The 20,702-nt window shown below is 46.3% G+C and overlaps 1 protein-coding gene across 4 annotated transcripts in view; it reads left to right on the top strand.

Moving 5' to 3' along the window:
- Positions 1-20,702, top strand: part of LOC144507885 (phosphatidylinositol 3-kinase C2 domain-containing subunit gamma-like) — a 256,669-nt gene that overhangs the window by 182,106 nt on the left and 53,861 nt on the right. For all 4 annotated transcript variants that reach the window (XR_013500157.1, XM_078235332.1, XM_078235331.1 and 1 more), the window contains exons 22-26: positions 1,521-1,650; positions 3,820-3,956; positions 14,031-14,200; positions 15,685-15,841; positions 18,755-18,864. Coding sequence is in view for 3 of the 4 variants with exons in the window: in XM_078235332.1 (XP_078091458.1) it covers positions 1,521-1,650; positions 3,820-3,956; positions 14,031-14,200; positions 15,685-15,841; positions 18,755-18,864 (704 nt within the window). In the remaining variant the exon portion in view is untranslated. The remainder of the gene's footprint in view (positions 1-1,520; positions 1,651-3,819; positions 3,957-14,030; positions 14,201-15,684; positions 15,842-18,754; positions 18,865-20,702) is intronic.

Genomic DNA, 20,702 nt, shown 5'->3' with positions numbered 1-20,702 from the left:
CCATCGAGTCTGCACCGACCACAATCCCACCCAGGCCCTACCCCCATATCCCTACATATTTACCCACTAATCCCTCTAACCTACGCATCCCAGGACACTAAGGGCAATTTTAGCATGGCCAATCAACCTAACCCGCACATCTTTGGACTGTGGGAGGAAACCGGAGCACCCGGAGGAAACCCACGCAGACACGAAGAGAATGTGCAAACTCCACACAGACAGTGACCCAAGCCGGGAATCGAACCGAGGTCCCTGGAGCTGTGAAGCAGCAGTGCTAACCACTGTGCTACCGTGCCGCCCTTTCTGGTTTACAAATTCCCATGTTCCAGTGTAGAGGGCCAAGGGTTAATTCAGCTTATGTCTGGAAGCCTTGTAGAGAGAAATATAAATATTTTACTTTAATCTTATTTTGAAGTTATATTAGATTTTACGAATTCCAATAATTGAGCTTTCAGCGGGCATTAGGTTTCACTTGGAGACTGAAATTCCAGCACTTGCAATGCTTTAGCCAAAGGTTGATTCCAACAACCAAGGCCCATAGGCATAAGGCTCCCTGAAACAAAGAGAAACCCAAAGATAGTTTCCTGCAACTATGAAGTTGCTTCACTTAAAACATCCATTTTAGTATTCTGTCGTACTCCGAAAGCAAGTACAACTCTAAATATTGTCTTTAAAAGTTAATCTCCCAGTTAGTTGTGCATGGGCAGCACAGTAGCACAGTGGTTAGCACTGCTACCTCACAGCGCCAGGGACCCGGGTTCGATTCCCAGCTTCGATTCCCGGTCACTGTCTGTGCGGAGTCTGCACATTCTCCCCATGTCTGCGTGGGTTTCCTCCGGATGCTCCGGTTTTCTCCCGAAGTCCGTACGACGTGGTGGTTAGGTGCATTGGCCATGCTAAATTCTCCCTCAGTGTACCCAAACAGTGTGGCAACTAGGGAATTTTCACAGTAACTTCATTGCAGTGTTAATGTCAATTATTGTCACAAGCCTACTTGTGAAGCGAGTCAAGGCTATGAGTATAATCTTCAAATAAAACATTAATCATGGCCAGAGGATTTTTAGAACAGTTGTACAGACTGAATGTGATGTATGTTTTAAAGTTCAATATTCTGTCCTTTTTTTAAAAGATATTTTCATTATAAATTCTGCAGTCCACCTGGCCTCCTTATGCACTGTAGAGATTCTATGATTAAAAGTCTAGTGTTTGGGCACACTTCTTGTCTGCTGTGATAGCATGCACTTCCTGTGATTGTTGCACTTGAATCCTGTAACATTTTCCCAATCTCACTTCTGTTAATCATACCTCTCCTGCTACAGAACAGTATTTCCATTGACTCGCTGCTACAAGCTGTAAACATTCAGTAGCTAGCAGACACTTCCTGTAAATTTCACACCTACTCCTTATCGTTAATGAACCGTGTACACTTCAACCACCCCAGGAGCAATGCCCCTGGGGGAATCCATTATCTTCTTACTGGATTTCCATACTAACTGGTTTTGATTTTTCCCTCTTTCCAGTCAGGAGATGACCTGCGACAGGACATGCTTGTTTTACAGATGGTGAAAGTGATGGACAGGATATGGTGCCAGGAGGGGTTGAATATGAGCATGATTGTCTATCGGTGCATATCCACAGGAAGGGGGAGAGGTCTGTGCCACCACCATGTTGTCTTCCTTATTCGAGTTTTAACCCTTCAATTGCAGTAATAGGCAGTTTATATTTCTGCCCCAACAATGTCGCATGAAGGCCTGAATTGCGCTGTTTACCATCTTTGGTAATTCTTTGCATACTTAGAACAGGGATTTCATGTCAGCATCTCCAACATCACACCTAAAACTGAAAAACTTAACAAATAAATACTCTGCATGTGTCAACAGCTTGAAGTAGGCTCGATGGGCCGAAGGGCCTCTTCTGCACTTCTATGACTTGCATTCCAACCATTATCTTGCAATTGAGTCTGTGTCTATCTATGCCCTGTTTGTGAACCCAACTCTCCACTCACCTGATGAAGGAGCAACGCTCCAAAAGCTCATACCAAATAAACCTGTTGGACTTTAACCTGGTGTTGTGAGACTTCTTACTGTGCCCAGCCCAGTCCAACGCCGGCATCTTGTCAAAATCTCGACTTCCGAATTTGACTTTAACACAAACACACATTAACACAAGATCCTTAACTGACAGATTGCTTTTATTTTACTTGCTAGCAAGCGGGGAGGTTCTTGACACAATGGGTCACGGACACCACTCCACCGAACAAAGAAAATCATCCTGGTTTATACAGTTCTGCAGCTCACAGTCAGTTGGACACAATCCAATCAAAAGTGTTACAAATGACATATTTTATGTATTGATCCAACAGAAAAAATACTGAACCACCCTGAACTATGAGATCATGCTACCTCATGGGATACCCCAATATATCATCCCTGTCCTCTCGTCTCTTAGACATCATGTCTTTATGTTGGTAGCAGCCTCACAAAGCATCTTCACTAAAACAATCTCACATGAGCATCCTTTAACTGATAAAGGGGGCCTACAAAAGCCATTAGTATTTTATGGTCTTGTCAGTGAAGTTAACTGAATCTCTAAGGGATGCCTTCAGGATATTCCTCAATTATAGCCCTGATAAGTTTGTTTATTGCCAATATAATGAAACACATTTATATATTGCTTATCAATTCAATGACAGCTTTTTATCACTACCTACAATTTCAAAGGGTATCATCATGTTACCATTAATTCTTGTCAGTTCCCACTAAGTCCCCTACCATAACTCTTTCATTAGCTAAGATATTAATGTCTCTCTGACTCTGTTTTGATTAGAAACTATGAAGGCAGCTTCATTAAAACTCACCCTTGTATCAGTTGTTTCTGATAAGGTGTCTGGTGAGGCAATTAAGTCTCCTTTATGACCTTGTGATTCCAACTGTTGGGTGCTTTAAAGGACTGTATCTAACATATGTTTAGTATCAAAGGGCACTCTAACTGTGCATCTAAGTTTTTTTATTTAACTTTAAAAAAATGTATAGAAGGTATATTTATATGTATGGACTAATTAAAGGTATTATATGTAACTTTAAAACTACAAAGTATCTAAAACACCTGATTATAAACACTAACAAACTTACTCCCCATTGATAAAGTGAATTCTACATCTAAGTTGAAACCCTAGCAGAGTCTGGCAATTTTATAGTAGCCCTTTCTTTTCTACCTTTCGACAATCTCCATACTAGGATTCTATGATAGCAAGTGTTCATGTTCAACTGCAATTATATAAGATGAAATAAAATCTGTTAAGTGCACCTTACTGAGGACCATACTTAAATCGTGAAGTAAATTCACCAGGGCGGCACAGTGGTTAGCACTATGACCCAGATTCAATTCCCGCTTGGGTCACTGTCGGTGCGGAGTCTGCACGTTCTCCCCGTGTCTGCCTGGGTTTCCTCCGGGTGCTCTGGTTTCCTCCCACAGTCTGAAAGAATTTGATCATGCCGCTGGTTAGGTGCATTGGCCATGCTAAATTCTCCCTCAGTGTACCCGAACAGGCGCCGGAGTGTAGCGACTAGGGGATTTTTACAGTAATTTCATTGCAGTGTTAAAGGAAGCCTACTTCTGACACTAATAAATAAAGTATAAACTAAAATCTTTCATGTGCGACTTACTGAGGACCATGCTTAAATTGTGAAGTAAACTCACCACTTGTATTGGCTGTTGTTGCACGCGTATGTCAGTGATGCACTTAATGCAGATAGAAGGAATTCAGCATGTCCGCAACCTCTTTGTGCTGCTACACTCAAGCTATTGGACTTCTTGCAGGGCTGGTGGAGATGGTCCCTGGTGCAACAACACTCGCCAAGATCCATATGAAACATGGTATTATTGGGCCACTCAAGGAAGACACGCTTTTAAAATGGTTCCAGGAACACAACCCCACTGAGGATCTACACAAAAATGTGAGTTTTAATTAGAGTTTTGTTTCATGTGGAAGATGTTGGGCGATGTGCACCTCTTCCCAATAAGTACCAGTGGCACAGTGGTTAGCACTGCTGCCTCACAGCACCAGGGACCCGGTTTCGAATCCGGCCTGGGGTCACTGTCTGTGCGGAGTTTGCACGTTCTCCTCGTGTCTGCATGGGTTTCCTCCGGGTGCTCCGGTTTCCTCCCACACTCCGAAAGATGTGCTGGTAGGTGCATTGGACACGCTAAATTCTCCCTCAGTGTACCCGAACAGGCGCCGGAGTGTGGCAACTAGGGGAATTTCACAGTAACTTCATTGCAGTGTTAATGTAAGCCTACTTGTGACTAATAAATAAACATATTAAACTGATGCTCCTGTTACATAACCAGAGCCTCGGGAGCTCGTCACATTCATCTCCGGTTGGTTAATGTTGTTTACGCTGCCCTCACTTTATTTTCCTTTCCTTCACCATCTGTGCGATATTGAAGGGAACTCGGAATAGATGAAAGCAGACCTTGCTTTGAACCTGTCATTTCTACCTTCAAAAGAACACTTGTGTTCTGGAGAGTTTGTATAGAAACAAGCATGGCTACAAATTGTACGATGCTTTCACAGAATCCGTCGTATTTTCATTTCAACAAAGCAAATGGAGGGCAATTATGAGTTGGATCTTTAAGATGCTGAGAATTTGATCATGCTGCTGTCATAAATTCTTTGACTTGGATTGGAAACATAGAAACTTAGAAGGTTGGTGCAGGAGGAGGCCATTTGACCTTTCGAACCTGCACCGCCATTCATTATGATCATGGCTCATCGTCCAACCCATCCTGCTTTCTCCCCATAACCTTTGATCCTATTCACCACAAGTGCTATATCCAGCCGCCTCTTGAACACATTCAATGGAGGGAAGAACTAAATGCAGGTTTAGAATGAATAAGTCTCAGCTAAGTTTCAAGATTGAATAAACTTCTCCAGCCACAGAGTAAACTTATCATTCCAGCTCTCTCCACAGGGACCTGTGCTTCAGGCTTAGGGCTGCAACAATAAGTAAAGTTCCAATTTCCAATCTCTTCTCAATCAGCTACCTTTGGATTCGAGAAACAGACTGTCAAGAAAAACAGTCATTTCTGAAAGTAGCTGGTTAAATATTTGGTGGACTGCCTGACTCCAGCGCGTGGCATTAAGCAACTGCTTGTTGATTCAGGATGATGCTAAAGATCCTACAAATCTATTCAAAGAGCAACAACTACCCTAGCTAACAGTTGTCTCTCAACCAACAACACCGGAGCACACTGAGTCCGTACTGATCAGAGAACACTGAAAACATTCCGGTCAGAACTCAGATCCATACAGGGTGTTCTGCTCTCGTCTTAACCTGTTGGGACTGATTGGGGTGGCACAGTGGTTAGCACTGCTGCCTCACTGCACCAGGGACCCGGGTTCGATTCCCAGCTTGGGTTGCCGTCTGCACGTCCTCCCCGTGTCTGCGTGGGTTTCCTCAGGTTCCTTCCCGCAGTCTGAAAGACGTGCTGGTCAGGTGCATTGACCATGCTAAATTCTTCCTCAGTGTACCCGAACAGGTGCCAGAGTGCGGCAACTAGGGGATTTTCACACTAACTTCATTGCAGTGTTAATGTAAACCTATTGTGACACTAATAAATAACCTTTAAGAACTCTGATCCATTACAGTGTTTTGCTCTTGTATTAACTGATTGATTATCTCATTGTTATTTGTGGGAACTCACTGCCCCATTCGCCTACATTACAACAGTAACTATGCTTAAAAAGTCATTAATCACCTTAGAACTTCACCCCAATTTTCATTGTGGCTGAGCTTTCAGTTGACCAGTACATAATCTTCAGAATTCCCTCCCTCAACCTCTTCACTCATCTCCATCTATCTTATCCCTTATGTCCTCTGTGAATCTTACCTCTCTGACTAAGATAGGTCACCTATCCAAATGTCTCTGCTTGCGGTTCCGTGAAAAACATAGCCTAATATTGCTTCTGTGAAGCACCTTGGGATGTTTAAAGGTGCTATATGAATGGAAATGGTGTTGTTACTGAGATCTTGTGGCCAGGTGCAGAATTCTGTCAGCGAAGGGCATCAGGTTACACTGAGGGTCAGGATGTCAGGAATAGAAGAATATTCTGGAAATTTTGCCTGATAATCTTTGTGGATTTATTAAAATGTTTTATTTATTGATGGGGTATGAGGGCAACATTTGTTACCCATTGCCCTTGAGAAAATGATGCTGGTGATCTGCTTCCTTGAACCTGCTGCAGTCCATGTGGTGTAGGTACACCCACCGTGCTGTTAGGGAGGGAGTTCCACAGTGTGACAGTGAAGGAACGTTAATATAGTTCCAAGTCAGGATATTGTGTGACTCGATGGAGAATTCCCTTATATCTTTGATCCTCTGGGTACTAGAGACTGTGGTTTTGGAAGTTGCTGTCACAGGAGGTTTAGTGAGTTGCTGCAGTGGTAGTGCATATTTTCACACTTCTGCCATCGTGTGTCTGCGGTGGGGAGAGTGAATATTGAAGGTGGTGGATGGGGTGTCAATAAAGCAGGCTGCTTTGTCCTGGATGGCGTTGAACTTCTCGACTGATGTTGGAGTTGCACTCATCCAAACAAATGGAGAGTATTCCATCACATGGGCAGCTCACCACCAACACGTTCTGAAGGGCAATTAGGGATGGGCAATAAATGCTGACCTAAGCCAGTGATGCCCACATCCAATAAATTAATTAAAAAATATATACTCCTGACTTGGGGAGGTGGTGGACAGGCTTTGGGGAGTCAGGAAGTGAGATACTCACCACAGAATCCCCAGTTTCTGATCTACTCTTGTAGATATAGCACTTATATAGCTGGTTCAGTTAAGTTTCTGGCCAAAGCTAAGTCCCAGGATATTGAAGGTCAGGGATTTGGCGATGTTGTTGTCCGTATTGTTGGATGTTCATCCGGCTGTAAGGATACTTCAGTTACAAGCCATAAAGAACAAACTTCAGAAAGTAAATCAAAGAGAAAGATTTAATAAAGAAACATCATTACTCCAACACATGGGGCCACAGCCTGGACCATACGAGCTCCCCACAATTCCCACCTACTTTTTATTTATACTGGGTCAGCTGACCGCCACATCATTTTCTCATTGGTTACATTGTCTACCAGGTCAGCTGATCCTCACAACATATTACCATTGGTTCTATCATAACAGATCCAGTGTTATCATTGGTTACATTGGAACATTCGACATGGTCATTTCCTGACAATAATGAGGCATGAATGTTACCTGCCGCTTATCAGCCCAAGCCTGGGTATTGTCCAGGTCTTCCCTGTATTTGGACATGGACAGCTTCAGTATCTGAGGAGTCACGAATAATACTGAACATCGTGCAATGATAAGCAAACATCCTCACCTGTGACCTTACTTACGATGGAGGGAAGGTCAATGATGAAGCAGCTGAAGACACTAACCAGAGAAACTCCTGCAGTGATGTTTCGGGCCTGAGATGATTAACCTCCGACCACCACAACTTTCTGTTGGGTATGGCGCCAACCAGTGAAGCGTTTTCCCCCTGACCCCCATTGGCTTCAGTTTTGCTCGGGCTCCTTGATGCCAACGTGGTCAGATGCTGCCTTGATGTTGAGGGCAGTCACTTTCAACTCACCTCTTGAGATCAGCCCTTGTGTCCATGTTTGAATCAAGACTGTAATGTGGTCAGGAGTTGAGTGCCTCTGCATGGGGAACCCAAACTGAATAGCAGCGTGAGATAAAATGCTGGAAAACCTCGGCAGGTCTGGCAGCATCCGTAAGGAGGGAAAAGAGCTGACGTTTTGAGTCCAGATGACACTATCAGTGTGCAGGTTCTTGCTGAGTAAGTGCCATTTGATAACACTGTTGATGACGCGTTTCATTACTTAGTTGATGAATGAGAGTAGACTGATGGGGAGGCAACTGGCTGGAATGGACCCTTCCTGCTTTTTGTGGACTGAACATACTTCAGAAATTTTCAACACTATCAAGTAGATAGCAATGGTGTTCTTTTACTGGAACAGCTTGGCTTGAGGCGCAGCCTGTTCCAGGCTTTTCAGTGCTACAAATGCGATGTTGCCTGGGTTCACAGCCTTTGCAGCATCCAGTACTTTCAGCTGCGTTTTGATATCACGTGGAATCAATCAAATTGGCTGAGACTAGCATCTGTGATGCAGAAGACCCCTGGAGGATGCTGCAGTTGATTGTTAATGAGAACCTTCAAGTACATTCAGTATATTATAAAGTATTACAATTTTTCATCTCTTTGAAAAGTCAGCAAAGGATTTCACAAATTGTTTTATAATGAGGTGGATTGAAAATTCTATCCACTCGTTACAGTGGTCAATACTGGTTAAAGTATTCTGTGGAAATGAATGTTCCTGTGCAATTGTAATCTTCTCACAAGGGTTCTGGCCATGATTAATGGCTGACATTTGGGTGATGTTCCAATAATGACTTGATTAATTACCCAAACTGATGAGGGGCGTTGAGTGGTGTGAGTACAACACTGACACCACCTTTGTACAGGAGCCTGCACAGGGAGGCCTCCAGTTCTTTCAGCTGCATACACTGAGCTAAAGACCAGGGGTTTGATTTTCAACCCAGGCCGAGAACCCAGCCTCCAGGTCATTTTCAGGTCCCGACCCTGTGTTGCAAGACAGAAAATTGGGCGGACCATGTAAAAATCTGTTGAGCTCAGGTGGGAATTTCCGGTCTCGGGGTGCCCATTATTCCCGCCCGTTGTCTTCGTAGGCAGATGCCCCAATTAAAGGGGGCTAAGCTGTGCCAGGAAGTGGGAGCTGACTACTGAGCATCATCTTCAAAGGCCGGTGACAGCCATGATGGAGTCTGCCATTGCCTTTCAGAGCAGAGGATAAGAACATAACATAAGAACATAAGAACTAGGAGCAGGGGTAGGCTATCTGGCCCCTCGAGCCTGCTCCACCATTCAATAAGATCATGGCTGATCTTTTTGTGGACTCAGCTCCATTTACCCGCCCGTTTACCATTACCCTTAATTCCTTTACTGTTCAAAATTTATCTATCCTTGCCTTAAAAACATTCAAAGAGGTAGCCTCAACTGCTTCACTGGGCAGGAATTCCACAAATTCACAACCCTTTGGATGAAGAAATCTTAGAAATCTTAGAAACCCTACAGCACAGAAAGAGGCCATTCGGCCCATCGAGTCTGCACCGACCACAATCCCACCCAGGCCCTACCCCCATATCCCTACATATTTACCCACGAATCCCTCTAACCTACACATCTCAGGACACTAAGGGGCAATTTTAGCATGGCCAATCAACCTAACCCGCACATCTTTGGGATGAAGTTCCTCCTCAACTCAGTCCTAAACCAGCTCCCCCTTATTTGAGGCCATGCCCCCAAGTTCAAGTTTCACCTGCCAGTGAAACAAGCTCCCTGTTTCTATCTTATCTATTCCCTTCATAATCCTATATGTTTCTATAAGATCTCCCCTCGATGGGGAGATGCAGGACAGCAGAGAGCCAGCAGCCTCTCAGTGCAGAGAGATGACCAAAGAGCCTAGTAAGAGGTACGGTACAGCATGTGAGACTCAAACCCTATGTGCCAAGGATTTTTCTTCAAATAAAACATTTCTTAATGGCCCGTGGAATTGCTCCTGCCGCTGTGCACCAGATTATCTGGGTTTGCCAATCTACGATTTGAAAATCACCGTGTCGCTTTCCCCTGCCCATCAACAAGGGCAGCTAGTTGGAGGCACAGCGCGTTCTCAGCTCCGCCAACCCCTACCCTCACTTTGAAACTAGCAGTGCCTCCTGGAGGCATTGGAAGACTAACGCACCATCCGGGAGCGCTATTTTCAAAGCATCTCCGCTCTTTTCCAATCTCCATGGGCGAATGAAAATCCCAGCCCGGGTACCCCACAATCAAATTAAGTACACGGCACAGTGGTTAGCACTGCTGCCTCACTGCACCAGGGACCCGGGTTCAATTCCAGGCTTGGGTCACTGTCTGTGTGGAGTTTGCACGTTCTCCCCATGTCTGCATGGGTTTCCTCCGGGTGTTCCGATTTCCTCCCACAGTTCAAAGATGTGTGGCTTAGGTGGATTGGCCGTGCTGAATTGCCCCTTGGTGTCAGGGGGACTAGCTAGGGTAAATGCATTGGGTTACGGGGATAGGGCCTGGGTGGGATTGTGGTCAGTGCAGACTCGATGGGCAGATTGGCCTCCTTCTGCATTGTAGGGATTCTATGATTCTATGATTTTCCAAGACATTGTGAAATGCCTTTTAACTGAGGTTAGCTAATGGCAATCACTTTGCCAGCCATTGAAATCTGGCACGAAGGAACGGTGATCCGGACCTTCCCTCACCTCACCCTGATTGGTTCAGCTGGGCCTGTATTCACTAGAATTTAGAAGGAGAGGAGATCTGATTTAGAGGTATAAAATTATAAATATAAATATTATAAATATAAAATTCTAACAGGGCTGGACAGACTAGATGCAGGGAGCATGTTTTCCCTGGTTGGGGAATCTAGATGTGGAGATGCCGGCATTGGACTGGGGTGAACACAGTAAGAAGTCTCACAACACCAGGTTAAAGTCCAACAGGTTTATTTAGTAGCAAATACCATAAGCTTTCGGAGCGCTGCTCCTTCGTCAGATGGAGTGGAAATTTCCACTCCATCTGACGAAGGAGCAGCGCTCCGAAAGCTTATGGTACTTGCTACCAAAGAAACCTGTTGGACTTTAACCTGGTGTTGTGAGACTTCTTACTGGGGAATCTAGAACCAGGGAACATAGTCTCAAAGTAGGCCATTTAGGTTTGAGATGAGGAAAATTTTCATTCAAAGGTTAGCGAACCTGTGGAATTCTCTGCCATAGAAGGAGGTGGAGGCCAAGTCACAGAATGTATTCAAGAAAGAGATAGTTTTATTTAGATTGTAATGGCATCAAGGGATATGGGGAAAAGCAGGAATATGGCATTGATATAGAGGATCAACCATAATCATATTGAATGGCAGAGCAGGCTCAAAGGCCCAAATAGCCAGTTCTGCCATCGCCCCCCCCCCCCCCCCCCCGCCTTTCAGAGTGACAATCCCCTCCCCCCCATCCCCTGGCAGACCGCACACTCTCCAGCCCATCCCGATCACTGGCCTCCCTCTAGCCCTGACCAATCTTCATGCAGAGTGGCAGCAGGGCCCCCCACTCCACCAATTACCCTCTAAGTCCCGCCCCTTGGCACCGCCCAATGCCCACTGGGGAGTGCCGGGGCAGAGGCTGGCACTGCCAGGGTGCCCATGCCCAGGGGGCAACACCCCCCCCACCACCCATCCCCTGAGGGGCCCCCAATTTCCCCCTTCACTCGAGTGGGGTCTCCCATTAGTTCCCCGAAAGTGGGGAGCTACTCGAAACCTCGCCGGAGTGAAATACTCCTAGGAGGGTGAGAGTTGCTATCAGGCCCGGAGAATTCAGTTCCAGGCCCGATAATGACATTCAAAATAGATTAAAATCACTTACCTGTCTTCCCATTGGTTTCCAGTGCGGTCTCGACCAAGCCTCCTCTCCAGCTGTGGGAGATGCGCCTATGTTAGGAAGGCATGCGCGAATCCCACAAAATTAGCATGTTGCGATGGGAGAATAGGGCCCAACGGCTTTATTTCTCCTAGAGAGCAAATTGTGTCCAGCAATTCTGGCTATAGAATTAAGGCCTGGTTTAAGGTTAGTGACCAAATTCCCTCCAGAAATCACATCGCCCTTTAAATTTCTTGCAAATGATGGAAAACTTACAGAATTTTCCATTTGCCCTTTTAACTTCACACTGATTAACCGGAGCACCTCAATGGAATCAGCTCCAAGCTTTTTACTTTCAAAAGGTGTCAGTCTGTTTTCTTATTAAAAAAAACCTGGGTGAAGGCCCAAAGCCGCAGTGTTGTATATTATCTGGGTTGTGTACTAACAAAGAAGACTGAGTTAAGTGAGAAAGTCATGGTTTAAAAAGCATGCCCGCTGGCAGGGTCATTACAAAAACACACTCTGACATCCATAGAACAGAAGGCAAATCGCACTTTAATTTCTGGTAGATGAAGTTCTAATGTAGCCTTTCCACTGACAAGTTCTCCTCAGTTGAAATGTTGAGGTGAAAGGTGACGACCACACTGCCAAGCTTGGCAAGAGTAGGTATAGAAAGAAGAATGAGTAAATAGAATCCCTACAGTGCAGAAGGAAGCCTTCGGCCCACCAAGTCTGCACCAACTCTCTCTGACAGAGTACCTTACCCAGGCCCTGTCCCCCACCCTATCCCCGTAACCCTACACATTTATCATGACTAATCCACCTAACCTACACATCTTTGGGCTGAGAGAGGAAACCCAAGTACTCCGAGGAAACCCATGCAGATATGGGAGAACATGCAAACTCCACACAGACAATGACCCAAGGCTGGAATTGAACCTGTGTCCATGGCACTGTGAAGCAGCAGTGCTACCTACTGTGCCGCTGTGCCAAAGTTTGGGGTTTTCTGCCAAGCTTGGAATTTAAGAGCCCGTAGATTGTAGAAAGGAAAGACTGAGGGAGATGAGAAATTCCATGGTTTGAATAGGAGAAGGTGGCATTGTAATCTGCTGTAATGTTTTTTATTCATTCGTGGGACATGGGCGTCGCTGGCTGGCCAGCATTTATTGCCCATCCCTAGTTGCCCTTGAGAAGGGTGGCACAGTGGTTAGCACTGCTGCCTCACAACTCCAGGGACCCAGGTTCGATTCCCAGCTCGGTTGACTGTCTGTGTGGAGTTTGCATGTTCTCCCCATGTCTGCGTGGGTTTCCTCTGGGGGCTCCAGTTTCCTCCCGCAGTCTGAAAGACATGTTGGTTAGGGTGCATTGGCCATGCTAAATTCTCCCTCAGTGTATCTGAACAGGTGCCGGAGTGTGGCAATGAGGGGATTTTCACAGTAACTTCATTGCAGTGTTACTATAAGCCTACTTGTGATGAACAAATAAACTTAAACTTAGAAGGTGGTGGTGAGCTGCCTTTCAGAATCGCTGCAGTCCACATTCTGTGGGTTGACCCACAATGCCATGAGGGAGGGAATTCCAGGATTTTGGCCCAGCGACTGCGAAGGAAGGACGATATATTTCCAAGTCAGGATGGTGAGTGGCTTGGAGGGGAACGTGAAGGTGGTGATGTTCCCATGTGTCTGCTGCCCTTGTCCTTCTAGATGGAAGTGGTCGTGGGATTGGGAGGTGTTGAATAAGAATCTTTGGTGAATTGCTGCAGTGCATCTTGTAGATAGTACACACTGCTGCTACTGAGCGTTGGTGGTGGAGGGAGTGAATGCTTGTAGATGTGGTGCCAATCAAGTGGGCTGCTTTGTCCTGGATGGTGTCAAGCTTCTTGAGTGTTGTTGGAGCTGCACCCACTTTTAAAAACTGCACCCAATTTTTAAACTTCTGCCTGTTGAGAATGCCACAGCGATTACACTGGTTGAGTTTCTGCTGAAGAATTTATCGTACGTTGGCTGTTCTCTTTGGGACTGGACCACAGAAGCTGCCTTGGCAGCTGGCATCCAGCTCCAGATGTTCCAGGCAAAGGAACGATTGGGACAATTGTGAGGATTTTGCAAACCTGATGTACTTTATCACTCAGGGGGCTTGACAGCATAGATGTTGAGAGGTTGCTTCCTCTTGTGGGAGAGCCTCAGACAGCGGGCATAATCTCAGAGCAAGGGGTCACCAATTTACGACAGAGATGAGGAGGAATTGCTTCTCTCAGAGGGTAGTGAATCTGTGGAATCCTTTACCGCAGAGGGCTGTAGAGACTGGATCATTGCATATGTTTCAAGGCTGAGACAGATTTTTAATCAGTAAGAGAATCAAGGATTATTGGGGATAAGACAGGAAAGTGGAGTTGAGGAAAATCCTATCAAATCAGCCATGATCTCATTGAATGGAGGCCGATTGGCCTACTTCTGCTCTGACGTCTTATGGTCCACTTTCTGGATAATAATTATGTTGCATTTGTTTCTTGCTGTTTTGCTGATTAGGTTGTGGAAAACTTTGTCAGCTCCTGTGCAGGCTGGTGTGTTGCTACTTTTATTCTGGGCATCTGCGATCGCCACAATGACAACATTATGCTGAAAACCACAGGCCACATGTTCCACATCGACTTTGGAAAGATTTTGGGGCATGCCCAAATGATTGGAAACGTGAAAAGGTTAGTGCCCTTAACTTGTTTGCCAGTGTGCTTTGGATGACAGCGATCCAAACGTGGCTCATGGTGGGCATTCTTGGAGGTGGTGTCAAGACCAGCTCCAGAGACTTGAGTCATCATAGATCATAGAATCATAGAATCATAGAAACCCTACAGTGCAGAAGGAGGCCATTCGGCCCATCGAGTCCGCACCGACCACAATCCCACCCAGGCCCCACCCCCACATATTTTACCCACTAATCCCTCTAACCTACGCATCCCAGGACTCTAAGGGGCAATTTTTTAAACCTGGCCAATCAACCTAACCCGCACATCTTTGGACTGTGGGAGGAAACCGGAGCACCCGGAGGAAACCCACGCAGACACGAGGAGAATGTGCAAACTCCACACAGACAGTGACCCGAGCCAGGAATCGAACCCGGGACCCTGGAGCTGTGAAGCAGCAGTGCTTACCACTGTGCTACCGTGCCGCCCAAAACAGCACAGTGGTAAGCACTGCTGCCTCACAGCGCCAGGGACCCAGGTTCGATTCCCAGCTTAGAACCATAGAACCATAGAAAATTACAGCTCAGAAACAGGCCTTTTGGCCCTTCTTGTCTGTGCCGAACTATTTTATGCCTAGTCCCACTGACCTGCACTTGGACCATATCCCTCCACACCCCTCTCATCCATGAACCCGTCCAAGTTTTTCTTAAATGTTAAAAGTGACCCCGCATTTACCACTTTATCCGGCAGCTCATTCCACACTCCCACCACTCTCTGCGTGAAGAAGCCCCCCCTAATATTCCCTTTAAACTTTTCTCCTTTCACCCTTAACCCATGCCCTCTGGTTTTTTTCTCCCCTAGCCTCAGCGGAAAAAGCCTGCTTGCATTCACTCTATACCCATCAAAATCTTATACACCGCTATCAAATCTCCCCTCAATCTTCTACGCTCCAGGGAATAAAGTCCCAACCTATTCAATCTCTCTCTGTAACTCAGCTTCTCAAGTCCCGGCAAGCTTGGGTCACTGTCTGTGTGGAGTTTGCACGTTCTCCCCGTGTCTGCGTGGGTTTTCTCCGGGTGCTCCAGTTTCCTCCCACAGTCTGAAAGACGCACTGGTTAGGTGCATTGGCCATGCTAAATACTCCTTCAGTGTACCCAAACAGGCGCCGGAGTGTGGCGACTAGGAGATTTTCACAGTAACTTCATTGCAGTGTTAATGTAAGCCTACTTGTGACACGAATAAATAAACTTTTCTTTTACTTTACTTTACAAAACACTGGCTGACAGTACAGTGCGGTACTGAGGGAGTACCACGTTGTTTGAACATTTGGGTGCGATGTTAAACTGAGGCCTCTTGAGAGGCTGTGAATGTTCAGGAGGATTTTGGGCACCCTGAAGTCACGAGCAAGCTCTTATATTATTTCAAAATCTAAGCCTTTGTTTTGTTCATCAAAAACAGTACAAACAACCTGTTAACGAGTGTTTGTCCATGGTTTCAACTAGGGATCGTGCTCCTTTCATCTTTACTTCCGAAATGCAGCATTTTATCACGGAAGGCGGGAGAAATGGAGTTTGTTTCCAGAGGTTTGTGGATCTGAGCTGTCGGGCATACAACATCATCCGCCAACACACCCAACTCTTCATGAATCTACTGGAGCTGGTGAGAGAGAAAAAGGCTTTGAATTTGTTACAAAATAGCAAGGTCTTCAAAACTCTTTGGGTTTCTGCTGCGTGCTTGTGAAGATTTCTACCTGGGTTTGATGTGGGCTGGAGTTTAGGGCAGTATACCTCCATTTTTAGCCAAGTTCCACACACATGAGGATGACCTCAACTGGGATCTTGGGTTTATATCACACTACATGTAGCTCCCACTATTTGGCCTGGGCTTCCAAAATCCTACTAACTGTCCTGGCTTGAGACAATTCGCACCTCTTTAACCTGTGATTATCTCTCTCCCCACTTGCACTGTCTGAACCTGTAAAGACTTGATTACCTGTAAAGACTCACATTCCAACCATGATCTTGCATTTGTGTCTTTGTCTATATATGCTGTGTTTGTGAACCTACCTCACCACTCACCTGATGAAGGAGCAGCGCTGCGAAAGCTCGTGATTCCAAATAAACCTGTCGGACTTTAACCTGGTGTTGTGAGACTTTTTACTGTGTCCATTTTTAAAAATCACTTTTAAAATACCAGTCGGTGACAGTAAGCAGTTCTTCAGCCTGATGCACCATCAATCGAGCAAAGACTAGTTTGTTTGCAAGAACAAATAGGCTTTTATTAGCAAAAGACTTGGAGGACACCCATGCCGATGAACTGGTCCAGGCTGAGGCAGGGGGGTGGGGAGCAGTCGCCTTTATACCTGGACCCGGGGGGGAGGAGTCTCGGGTAGGGCCGGCAGGGATGTGTCCAGGCATGTCACATATACAGGTAATAAGCTAACAGTGGTTTACCACACAGTCTGAGGTCACAACAACCACTGCCATCTCCTTGCACCTTTTTCTGTAACTGACCTCACTCTATTTCTCCCATTTGCTGTCTTTTTTTTCCCCCCGTTTTTTTCACACCCATTAAATTTCACCGGTTAAGGAGATGATAGATTATTGGCCCCATTGTTCACTGAAGTTTCAGGATGTCCAACTATCGGGGTGAGGTGTTTATCTGACAAGTTATTATACAAATTAGATTCAAGCTGAGAGTTCAGAGAAAAAGTCTTAACTGATGACATATACCGCAAGATCTCCCATTCCAGCAACTTCCAACCCTGGGGGTGATTCTCCCAAAAGTGCTGAATTGGCGGGAAAACTGGTCTAGATCATGACCTGAATCTCCGCACTCTGTGCAATGCAGAGGTCACAATTATGAATCTCATTAAAAACCCGGGGGGGGGGGGGGGGGCCTATTCACACTGGAGTTTGACAGTTCCGGAACTCTGCGCATGGTCAGTGGCCCCGATCTGTCAGTCTCCCCGTTTACTGGCCAGCTCGATCGCTAGCCAGCCCGGGACCCTCGCAGTGCTGCCTCTCCAGCCCTCACCATGGCCCGCTCGCAGTCCCCAACACAACTCCTGGGCCAGTGCTGACCCCCCCATCCCAGAGTGCCCCGATGTCCAGCACCCCGCACTCAGCTGTTGCCATCCCCCCACCCCCTTCACCCCAGCAGACCCACCCCCACTGACCCCCCCCCCCCTTAGGAGGTAGACCTCCCCCAGCCCTTCATTGGGATGCAGACCTTCCCCCCTGGGAGGCAGACACACGCCCCCCCCCCCCCCCCCCCACAGACCACCCCCTCCCCAGCCCACCCCGATCGCTGCCCTCCCTCCAGCCCAGACCAATCCTGTCTGCAGAGTGGCAGCGGGACCCCCCACCCCCATCGATCGCCCCCTAGGCCCTGCCCACAATAAGGCCCGCCTCTTAGCACTGCCCGATGGTCAGTGCCAAGGTGCCCCCGAGGCATGGGCACTTTGCCCTGTGGCAGTGCCAAGGAGTACAGGCTGGCACTGCCAGGGTGCACATGCCCAGGGGGCACCCCCCCCCCCCACCCGACTCCCTTGGGGGCCCCGGTTGCTTTCTCTTCATTCCAGCGGGATCTCCTGCTAGTTCCCAGAATGTCGGGCCCAATAATCACATTTAAGATAGATTTAAAATACATTAAAAACAGATCTAAATCACTTCCCTCTATCCCCGCTGGTTTCCAGTGCGGTCCCGACTGCGACTGTTCTCTGGCTCTGGGAGACGGGCGTGCGTCGGGAACGCATGCAGGAATCCCGCGAAATGGCCATCATGCGCATCTCCTGACCCTCCAGAAAATTTGCGAGAGAATCGCCTCCGCCCCGCCCCCCTATTTCAGGTCGGATCATGCTTTCAGAGTCAGACAGATTTGGGGACCAGGATCAAACCAAACACCCACTGTGACAGAAGATCAAAATGCCATAAATCCAGGATCCCACTGGCCACTGTGTGCAGAGAACTGGCGTTGTCATTAGAATCATACAGTACAGAATCATAGAATCCCTACAGCGCAGAAAGAGACCATTCGGCCCATCGAGACTGCACCAACAACAAACCCACCTAAGCCTTATCCCCACAACCCCATGCATTTACCCCACTCATCCCTCTAACCTACACATCCCAGGACACTAAGCGGCAATTTAGCATGACCAGTCAACCTAACCTCCACGTCTTTACACAGTGGGAGGAAACCAGAGCACCCAAAGGAAACCCACACAGACATGGGGAGAATGTGTAAACTCCAAGAGGCCCTTTGGCCCATCAAGCCTGCACCAACAACCTTGCACTGAATGCACCCTAATCCCATTTTCCAGCCGATAACCTTGAATGCTATGACATTTCAAGTGTTCATCCACGTGCTTCTTAAACATTGTGAGGCTTTCCACTCTATTACCCTCCCAGGCAGTGCACTTCAAACTCCCACCACTCTCTGAGTGAAAAAAAAACTTTTCCTCACATCCCCTCTGCAATTAGAGGTCTGTCATTAGTTGTCTGTTATTAGAGTTCGTGACACTCGCTCTACAATTGAATAATAACAGGTCTGTCATTCTTGTCTGTCCAGATGCTGTCAGCTGGACTTCCTGAACTGGCCGAAGTCCAGGACCTGAAGTACGTTTACGATAAATTGCGACCAAAGGACTCTGATGCACAAGCCGCCTCTTACTTCACAAGGTTGAAAGCTGGACTTCTGTTTTTCCTATTTACTTTCCAACTAATACCAGCTCATCCTGTCTCTAAATTCAACGCGGATACTTCTAACAAACTGTACCATAGGCCACTCAGTTAATCACACTAACGCATAACCAATAAAGATTTATAATTAGCACTGTAAAATTTTGGATTAGTAAGCAAAAGGAGCCATTGGCTAGGACCATGTATCAATGTTTTCTAAGATCACATCAAAGGAAGACCTCCCCAATCCGTTATTCAAATGCAGGAATACTGAAAAAATATGCAAAAGAGTTGTATTAGCATGGATTATGCAGATTCAAGCTTTACAGCCACTTATTGTCAGAAGGAAAATGCCTCACTTTAGCAGAATCACTCCAGTATGATAAATGGAACATGGGGCTGTCTGATAATAAGTAGAGCACTCTGTATTAATGGAAACCGTGATAGCTAAGACTTTACACTTCCATTGCTGAAAGAAAAATCATATTCAGTATATCTTGGAGTGATCTACATTGTAGGAGTTATCATCCATTTGCAACCACTAAGGAAGAGCTTGAAAAGCCTAAGCCACACCTCCAATCCTGATGTGATTTATACACCTACCAGATGTGCATGGGCGTACATGTCAGGATTGACAGGTTGATGTGGGGGGGCGGGGCGGCACAGTGGTTAGCACTGCTGCCTCACAGCGCCAGGGACCCGGGTTCGATTCCCAGTTTGGGTCACTGTGCGGAATCTGCACGTTCTCCCCGCGTCTGTGTGGGTTTCCTCCGGGTGCTCCAATTTCCTCCCACAGTCCGAAAGACGTGCTTGTTAGGGTGCATTGACCATGCTAAATTCTCCCTCAGTGTACCCGAACAGGCGTCGGAGTGTGGCGACTAGGGGATTTTCACAGTAACCTCATTGCAGTGTTAATGTAAACCTACTTGTGACTAATCAATAAAAAAAACTTCAAAAACATTAAAGAAGTCTTAATACAATGCAAAGTTTTGATGGAGTGGATAAAGAGAGAATATTTTCTTTTGGAGGAGGTGGGGAGCTATTATTAGAGGCCAGCAATGTATATTGTCGCCAAGAAATCCAGTGGGGAATTCAGAAGAAACTTCTTTACCCAAAGAGTGGTGTGTGAATGTGGAAGTCACAACCACAGGAAGTGGTTGAAGCAGATACTAGGGATGCATTAAAGGGGAAGCCAGACAAAACACTTGAGGGAGAAGTGAATGGTTGGTGGGTTGTAATGGTTGATTTACTGGAGAAAAGGTGGAAGGAAACTCATTTGGAACATGCGCTGGTTGGGCCAAATGGCCTGTATTTGTTATAGCTGGTGGTGGCGTAAACTCTGTCCCTGCCCCTCAGCAGAGAGAGGAAGGGGAAGCTACATTGCTCCCTTGCCATGTTTAAAGTGGAGCTCACGTAAAAGTTACTTTAAAACTTTAAGCTCAATGTAAGTTAGATTCATAAAGGATCCATTCAACTACAGGGCAAGCAGCCTTTCCTTCCATTTAGCAGATATAGATAGTGAAATTGTTGTAACTGTATTAACCACATTGTTCTAGGAAGTGATTTTATGCTGAACATTGAGATCTGAAACTCGATTGCACTGAGTACAGAATTTGTAATAATCTGTGTCGGACCATTAGCAAGTCATTGTCCCTCCACTATGCAGAAGTCAGCACAAAAGATGAATATTTATTCACCATTAAAATCACTGCACAGAATATATTAAATTCAACTAACCCAGAATGTATAATTATCAGAAGTAAAAACCAGGCTAGTGTCCTGGGAAATGTTAGCGCTGCTGCCTCACAGTGCCAGGGACCCAGGTTCAATTCTGGCTT

The sequence above is a fragment of the Mustelus asterias genome, chromosome 19, assembly GCF_964213995.1.
Source record: "Mustelus asterias chromosome 19, sMusAst1.hap1.1, whole genome shotgun sequence".
Classification (NCBI taxonomy): Eukaryota; Metazoa; Chordata; class Chondrichthyes; order Carcharhiniformes; family Triakidae; genus Mustelus; species Mustelus asterias.
Note: the sequence above shows the minus strand (reverse complement) of the source record. Positions and strands in the feature narration are given on the sequence as shown.